General features: G+C 38.3%; 1 protein-coding gene across 1 annotated transcript; it reads right to left on the reverse strand.

The window, feature by feature from the left end:
• Positions 1 to 1,938: 1,938 nt before the first annotated feature.
• Positions 1,939 to 8,551, reverse strand: LOC132553733 (four-domain proteases inhibitor-like). Its single transcript, XM_060218005.1, has 5 exons — positions 8,465 to 8,551; positions 6,275 to 6,338; positions 3,666 to 3,873; positions 2,759 to 3,028; positions 1,939 to 2,008 (listed from the first exon to the last, which is right to left on the reverse strand). The coding sequence occupies exons 1-5, from the start codon at positions 8,549 to 8,551 to the stop codon at positions 1,939 to 1,941; spliced, it is 699 nt and encodes a 232-aa protein (XP_060073988.1).
• Positions 8,552 to 9,162: the final 611 nt, after the last annotated feature.

The following is a 9,162-nucleotide window of genomic DNA, read 5'->3' on the forward strand; positions in this document are numbered from 1 at the left end:
GCGTCGTATTATATACATGATGAACAAAACAGCTTTAGAGTACAATCACATTTAGTTCTTAATGGCGCATCCGGAGCGGATGGAGAGGTGGGCTTCATCCCCTCAAACCACTACCCAATTATTTGCGCTTTGACCCTGAAATTTCGAACAAAGCAAACAAAAACCGTGGGGAAACGTAGAAATAATAGGTTATGGGGGAGAGAAGTTTTTCATTTTGAAAATATTTGGGCCCTCTCTAACCCTAAATTCTGGAACCACCCCTGGTTCCCTAGTGGTCTTGCATTTTATAAAGCGTACTGTTGACTACAATATGTACAGTCCCAGTACACCTATCGATATGTGATATCGCAATCAGAGTATGTTCTAGAACCGCAGTCATGAACCCTCGTCCTAGTCTACATCTTGTACCTTCTCTCTGTCTTTTCTTTTTACATGTTTTTACATGTTCCATCAGTCATGAACCCTCGTCCTAGTCTACACCCTTGTATCCTCTCTCTTTTCTCTTTCACTGTACATGTATATACCTAATAAATAAAATATTACCAGAACTGTGTGTTTGTTCCAGCAGTCATGGACCCTCAACGTTACCCTAGTCTAAATCTTTACATCCTTCCCCACTTCTCTTTTTTTCTGTACATGTACTACAGACTAAATGCATGAAAAGTTCTCAGTACTGTTCTGTTGCAGCTCTAAGAATACAAGGAAACGGATTAACTGATATCTACTTGTTTTTTTTTAATATTTTCATTTTTTTCTATAATTTATGTACCACTGCAACATACGGTAACCTGGTTTATATTTATATGTTAAATTCTAAAAAATGTGAATTTGTATAAGGTGTGATTGTTCACAATCATTTGTCTACAAACGACTGGAATATATAACTTAACACAATAGCAGCAAATGAATCAGCTATACAGCTATAATGGTAAGTCAATTAACACAATTTATTGTGTTATCATACTGATCTCTTACGAAATATATATATATATGTAGATATATAATTTATGAAATATTATATCCAATTTGTTAGATTGGATATCGACATTTAGTAAATAAATAATCTAATTTAACTGATCAGATAATTTAGTTAATAAATTAGATATCTTGTATAACTTGGTTATGTACAGGATGAGCATTGATATAAGCGATAGCATGATTGGCAATAGTGACTGTTTCTAAAAGACGCAGATACGGGAAGGTTATGTATATAAGATTTCATAATTGCTTTTGAAGAAAATTGTACAAATTCAGCTTCTTATGTTCTTATGGAAATCTTACAATCCACCTAATTTAACATTAAAACAATATATGATATTTAATTTTTGGAAATTATTTATAGATCTGACAGTCGTTCACACGGACCTGATTGCGTCATAACAGGTTTGCGTTATCAGCCGAACAGAATGAAACATTTGTGTAATCAACAGAAAATAAACTTAATGAAGTAATAAAATTGCAATAACATCAGAAATATTCTAGAGACCAGCATACACACTTGTGTATTTACTGTATACTCTGATCCAGTGACCTGTCAGTTCCGGATTTCCCCATGCTCTATATTTAGACTGTTTGGCAGGGAGTATTCCAACTGAATTTGCTTGCCCAGACTGACCACAGGAGAGATATTTCGATATTTAGGAAACTTGGTTGTCACCATCGATATGATTATCCAGTGACGTATAATAAGTATTTTTTTGTATACATTGTATATCATACGTACCAGGAATTACTTCGTATATCTAATACATGGTACACGAAGGCCTTAAACTTGTAATTTAATACCATAGATAACACACTTTCCAGGGGGAAACAGATCAAAACAGAGTAAACACGTTTCATTTATTTATTTATTTATTTATCACTCTTATCATTTTATCATTCTTATTTATTTGGTTATCATTCTTAGGATTTTTGTCAATGGCGCTGTCACAGCAGTTATGGACACAAAGATATGTCTACTTTGATGAGAGACGGGTCGTCACAGGCGGCTTTAGACAGTTCACACCTAAAAACACAAACGTAAGATGAAAGGATTGTCGAACTGTATTCGATCAGACGTAGATTTATGTAGTACATGTGGATAAAAAGAGATGAAAATATTAGTATTTCAGCAGAATCATCAGTAAAATCAAGTCAAAATTGCAAAATAAAGAAAAAAAAATTAGGAAGTGCGGTCCTGTTATCAGTGGAAACATGATCATTATCAGTCGCACTTGCAATATTTTTGTCAGAGTTTACATTACCAAAAATAGATAAATAAATGAATAAAAACAGAAAATGAACATATTTGTTTATAGGGCGAACAACACTAAATGGTTAAGAAAGATTTTCAGAGTTTGGTTTAGAGGGTAGACCACACTATATTGTTAGGAAATATTTACAGACTTTTATTTAAACGGTACACCGATCTTGTTGGTTAGTGAAGCCTAATTTGCAGAGTTTTGTGTCAAGGGCAGAACACACTAAATGACAAAGAAAGATATACTGGGGTTGTTGGAGGTCACACTTAATTGTCAATGAAGGTTTCAGAATTCTGTTTAAGGGTATTACACTTGATTGTGGTTCCTATTAGTGCAGACATAATGTAACTTTTGTAAGGAGAATAAATCACGTTTGATATCATTCAAATTGTTTTCAATGAAAGGGTAGACTATGCCTGCTGGTAGTATTTAGTTTAAAGCATCAATCCGCATTCTTGGTTGTGTCCCACTGGATTCACAGTCCTTTGTTTAAAGCTTGTTCTATCTAAACTTACTGGTTTGGGTATAGTTGTCCGTCCGAACCACACACAAACGAAATGTTCAAGTCGCAATGGATGGCGTCCTTGCTCTGACAGAATACAGACTGAATGACCTGCGAGTTTGTCTTAGGAGTTGTCGATGGCATGGTACTGGCAGCAATAGGCATCATGGTAGTTCCGGTACCGGGCATGGCAGTGGATGGCTTTTCACTTGTGACTACACATTGCCCATGCGACTGGATTGTTAGATTTTCGAACATACAAGTGGAATGTACGAAGTAGCAACTGTAAAATATCACATTTGAGGAGTTGCTTTGATAGTGGTACGGTTTAGAATATACACATGTACTCAACGCTGTTCTAAATTTATCCGTTATATCAAAAGTTACGAAATTTATACAATTGTGGGGCTACTGCGCCTACTCGTCTACATTTTGACTAATCTGTCAATTACTTTGGAGTTTTCTCAATCGCCTCCTAAGCGTGGAAATTTAAGCCCTTATCATTACCGTCGAGTCCTAGAAGGACGAAACAGCTGTATGATGTAGCATCACAGACGAGTCCTAGAAGGACGAAACAGCTGTATGATGTAGCATCACTGACGAGTCCTAGAAGGACGAAACAGCTGTATGATTTACTTTACTTCATTGTTTGGCTCTACTGTATTAACTCGGAATTATTAAAATGTGCTTGTCACTCTTTTGTACAATTTTTTATTAGTAGATGGAGCATGAAAAAAGACAGAAAATAGATATAGAAAATAAAACAAAAAACTATAGAGTTCCCAAGTCAGCCGACTCCAAGACATTGAGAGTTATAATTGCCTTTCTTCTCAATTCCTATTTGTGAAATTCTGTGTGAAATTATTCGTTACACAAAGCTGTATGATATAGGTGATATCCTTAACTAGGATTTGACTTACTGATTTGGATATGTCCGACCGTCAGAGCCACATATTTGTTCGTCACTTTGAGCTGCGTGATTTCTACAGTCCAACATGAGGAGATCGATACAAAGGTGGTCACCGAAGTGTGACGTCATGTGGTCCAGCTCCCCTTGCAAATCTCCAGGACTAGCCGTGTGATAGCCATGCCCGTGTCCATGGTGAGTAGCCCCGGAGGCCAAAGTGACTATAAAAATCAAACTCAAGATGACCCTGACAGTTCACTGAATGATTCAAACCCAGAAGCTACTACAAGGAGGTCAGGCCTCAAAGCAACTCTGACAGTTCACTGAATGATTAAAACCAGAAGCTACTACAAGGAGGTCAGGCCTCAAAGCAACTCTGACAATTCACTGAATGATTAAAACCCAGAAGCTACTACAAGGAGGTCAGGCCTCAAAGCAACTCTGACAGTTCACTGAATGATTAAAACCCAGTAGCTACTACAAGGAGGTCACACCTCAAAACAACTCTGACAGTTCGCTGAACGATTAAAACCCAGTAGCTACTACAAGGAGGTCAGGCCTCAAAGCAACTCTTACACTTCACTGAATGATTAAAACCAGAAGCTACTACAAGGAGGTCAGGCCTCAAAGCAACTCTGACAGTTCACTGAATGATTAAAACCTAGTAGCTACTACAAGGAGGTCAGGCCTCAAAGCAACTCTGACAGTTCACTGAATGATTAAAACCTAGTAGCTACTACAGGCCTCAAAGCAACTCTGACAGTTCACTGAATGATTAAAACCTAGTAGCTACTACAAGGAGGTCAGGCCTCAAAGCAACTCTGACACTTCACTGAACGATTAAACCTAGTAGCTACTACAAGGAGGTCAGGCCTCAAAGCAACTCTGACAGTTCACTGAATGATTAAAACCAGAAGCTACTACAAGGAGGTCACGCCTCAAAGCAACTCTGACAGTTCACTGAACGATTAAACCTAGTAGCTACTACATGGAGGTCACGCCTCAAAACAACTCTGACAGTTCACTGAACGATTAAACCTAGTAGCTACTACATGGAGGTCACACCTCAAAACAACTCTGACAGTTCGCTGTACGATTAAAACCCAGTAGCTACTACATGGAGGTCACACCTCAAAGCAACTCTGACAGTTCGCTGAACGATTAAAACCAGTAGCTACTACAATGCGGTCACGCCTCAAAACGACCCTGACAGTTCACTGAACGATTAAAAAACCTAGTAGCTACTACAAGGAGGTCACACCTCAAAACGACCCTGACAATTCACGGAACGATTAAAACCCAGTAGCTACTACAAGGCGGTCAAGCCTCAAAACGACCCTGACAGTTCACTGAATGATTCAAACCCAGAAGCTACTACATGGAGGTCACACCTCAAAGCAACTCTGACAGTTCGCTGAACGATTAAAACCAGTAACTACTACAAGGCGGTCACGGCTCAAAACAACTCTGACAGTTCACTGAACGATTAAAACCAGTAACTACTACAAGGCGGTCACGCCTCAAAACGACCCTGACAGTTCACTGAACGATTAAACCTAGTAGCTACTACATGGAGGTCACACCTCAAAACGACCCATGTAATTCGTTCACCAACATGTCAACGTAGTCATAATCCAGATTCATATTCAATAAAACAAAAGAAAAATATAAACAAAAGAAAGATTTACACGGAGACTCCTGAAAAAAGCTCATGGAGAATAAGACCAGGTGTTCCAGAAGAGTAAGTGTCTTCATCTTCATCGACGACATCTGCCATGTAAAACTTGGTCATTCCAAGTAAGTAATGCCACGTTCGCAAATGAGAACAAGATATACCACAACGGTACCAACAGGCAATCTAACGAACATCAAACACGTCCAGCTTCATAACGCACATAAAAATAGAATATTTCTCAATGAGATCGTAATGATGACTGTAAAACGTCCCCTCAATTTTCTTCAACCTGAGGTTTCCTAATGTTTTCGTATAGTTTTGCAAATAAAAGCGTCAAAGCAAATTCATCTCAAATCATTGCGAAAAAACTGTAACAAAATAATGATTAAAGATAAAAGATATATATACGAAATTTGGTAAATGCAAAAATGTCACATTCCTGATAGATCATATACAATTAACCAAAACCTGCTGTCATGCGTTCCAAATAATATCTTTGATAATCTTATAAAAATCAGATAATTTGTTGCAGTTCCAAATTCTCGTTAAATCTACAAATACAAAAACTCCTTTTCGTAAGACGGGACAGCTCTGAGAGTTAGAGCACTATGTATACAGTATAACGAATGCGGGCTTTTTCGCCCCGTCAACAGCCAGGACAATTTTGAAGCGGATCTCCTCTTTAGTAGTACTGACTACTTCAGTGAACAACATTCAGGCGGCCCGCTGCATACCACCTTGCTCAAAGACAAGATTGCCATGAAGACAGTCCGTTTCTCATCGTGTAGACAAACTACCTCGACCAGGGACTTCGATACATCAACCATAACCCGTGTATGTCGAATCATGTGCTATAACCCGAATATGTCGAATCATACACCATTATCAGAATATATTGAACCATGTACCATAACCAGAATATATTGAATTAAGAAGGAAAATCTTACCAGACAAAACAAGAAACGTAAGTGCTAAGACGAACATCGTGGTGACAATGATCGTTAGAGTGACCTTCGTGACAAGTATATATACTATATCTCTGTCTCGTGCAGAAATTGGCCTTCACCTTTCCCCGGGCGTCTGATAAGGTTACATGTGTCACGTATTGGAATATAAATAACCAGCAATGTTTATTCCAATACCCAATTCTAATTAATGAATTCTCGGTCGTAGCGTTCTATATGAAATTTGATTGAAAAATCCATGTCAGCAAATTCGTAAACTTGCTAAATTTTTCAATGGGTTCATTAGTTTTGTATGTTTCTTTAAACACAACTGGTATTGAAAATAAAATTGTTTCAGTCACGATTGGCCCTGCGAATCTAAAAGCAACACGATACGGATCATATCTTTAAAATCTTTTCTTCAAAACTCCGACACGAAAAGATGGATAGATTTTTTTTTTCATTTTGGCGTTGGGCAAACATATGTATTATGTCACGCAGTGTCTTAAAAAAAGTCCTGTTCTAAAAATATGCCGAAGAAAACGTCCACGGGGCCTGTATCACTCACCTGAATTTTACAGTTTTCACTTCAGATTATTTTTAACAACTGTTGTATTCTTACATTGTCCCAAAATATGCGGAAAGTCTCATACTACATTTTGACAAAATGCCTTCATCCACACGGTAAAAAATAAAGGTTTCAAGTTCTTTACTGTTAAGTCATAAAACTGAATCAAAATTGAAACGAAATTAGGTGAAAATACTTTCATTTCAGCAGAAGCAACAGAAGAAGTGTGTTTGAAAGATTTAATCTATCCCGCCTACTGGACCGTGTCCCTTCGTCCAAATTATTCAGACCTATTGGAGATATGCATATTATCCTTACGTGTGCAAAGATGTATGTGTGGAAGTGCATATTGCCACATCACGTATTCATTGTGTTGAATAAAAAAAGTTACAAAAAAAAACAAAAAACAAAAAAAAGAGTGAGACCTACGGTTTTGTACAAAATTTTAAAATGACAAATGACGAAGAAGGAATTTTAATACCAATATATACAAAATTAGTGAGCCTAACCTTAAGCATGCTTCTAAAGAAATTTGATTAAAATATTTTCATCAAAATGGAACAAATTTAAAAGTGATTTCTTTGTCTTATTTCAATGGACAGTTACCCTTCGCCATCAAGGTGTGGAGACCCACCATAATGGTTTTATACTAAATTAGGACAGAATCCTGCCATTCCTACAGAAACAGACTCGCCCCAAGGGGCCGAGACCTAATGTTGACACTAAATTGATCCCGTTTTACCCAAGGATGCTTCAGACTAAATTGGGACAGAATCCTGCCATTCCTACAAAAGGAGAAGGAATTCAAAGAATTTACACTATATACTTGGTAAGGTACACAAACATTGATACGCACATCCGCCGGTATTTACGATGTTACAAAGGATCGAGCTGATTACCTACTAAATTATTATACATATAAACTTACTTATTAAAGGGAAAAAATAGAATCTACATGATTTTCTCGTGCATAAGTAAGATTGCATCAATGTTAATCCAACCCATAAAACGCGTCCTTTACATTGTAAAATAACAGCCATGGAATCTAGGCCTAGACCACGTATTGTGTATTAGTCCAGCGGTTAAAGGAGACAATACTTCGCTTTGTGGGGAAAGCATGAAACTTTTTTTGTGGGTAGTACATCCTAATACAAGTCATTTTCGATTAGGACCCACTTCAGAAACACCCCCTGGTGGCGGTCATCTTGGAATTCAATATGGCGGTAAACTGGTGTATGTATTCCTCAATAACTCCGTTGTTAAGGCAAATACACACGTATTTTCAATGGCTATCCCCATGTTTTTATGGTCAGAGAATCATATGAAACTACTCGTGACTTCCTGTTGTGTCCGCCATCTTGGATTTCAATATGACCGCCACTGTAACCGATTTTTACCATATTTTATAGACTATTGAATATGAAATAATCAAAAGGAAGAGTTGGGAGTATTAAGTTGAAGCAGATCATTAAGATGACCGTCTTCTCAATATGAAATGTGCTCCAGTTGGTACCAGTTAGAATGGCAATCGGCCTATGTGTCCTAATCTTCAAAACACTGGCCGTCACAATCGCAAAGTGTTGTGCACTTTAAGTTGGCTTTGAAACATTTGCTGTATCTTTTACAAGCCAACTTGCAGTGGCAACACAACAACTCGTAGCAGGCTTTGGCTGCTTCTTCCAATCTTGTCCATACAGGAGTCCATCGGCCATCCTACATCTTCCAGCCCCAGTCTGAGGGGGAAGGGACTGTTGGATCGGTGGTCAATGCCTGTCCCCAGATGTACCCTGCTTGAATGTGCTCCTTTAAGGCAGCTGAAGTTGGTGGTATGTTTTCTATATGTCGACATCGCTTTGTGAACAAGTACATCCTACCTTCATCTACCCCTTCCAAAGCAACTTGTCCGGTCGTACAACAAAACCACGAAACGCTCAAGCCTTTCGGTTGCGTGGACAGTTTCACGAATGTATCTGTTACTTCAGGGTAACTCTCCCACGTTTGCCACACAGATTTCTTTCCACGGCTTAAAAAGAAGGACATATTGTCACATCCAGTAAATGCATGGAAGAAACATAATCCTGTGGATTTAGCTGGACCAAGGTGAGCTGCGATTTCATGTATTGCAATCCATCTGAATTTCTGGCCAGTTCCAAAGGCCAGCCACAATTCCTGAAGGCCGGTCGAGTAGAAACAAGATGTTGCAATAACAGCCACATCTGTATCAACACTACGAATCATGACATTTTGGTGTCCACATAGGGCAGCATGCCTGGCGTGCAAGACAACTCGCGTATCAGCCTCCTCCTGTGAACATGGTTCAAGG

This window comes from Ylistrum balloti, unplaced genomic scaffold (assembly GCF_031769215.1).
Source record: "Ylistrum balloti isolate Yb309-2 unplaced genomic scaffold, AGI_CSIRO_Ybal_v1 Utg370346, whole genome shotgun sequence".
NCBI classification, from domain to species: Eukaryota; Metazoa; Mollusca; class Bivalvia; order Pectinida; family Pectinidae; genus Ylistrum; species Ylistrum balloti.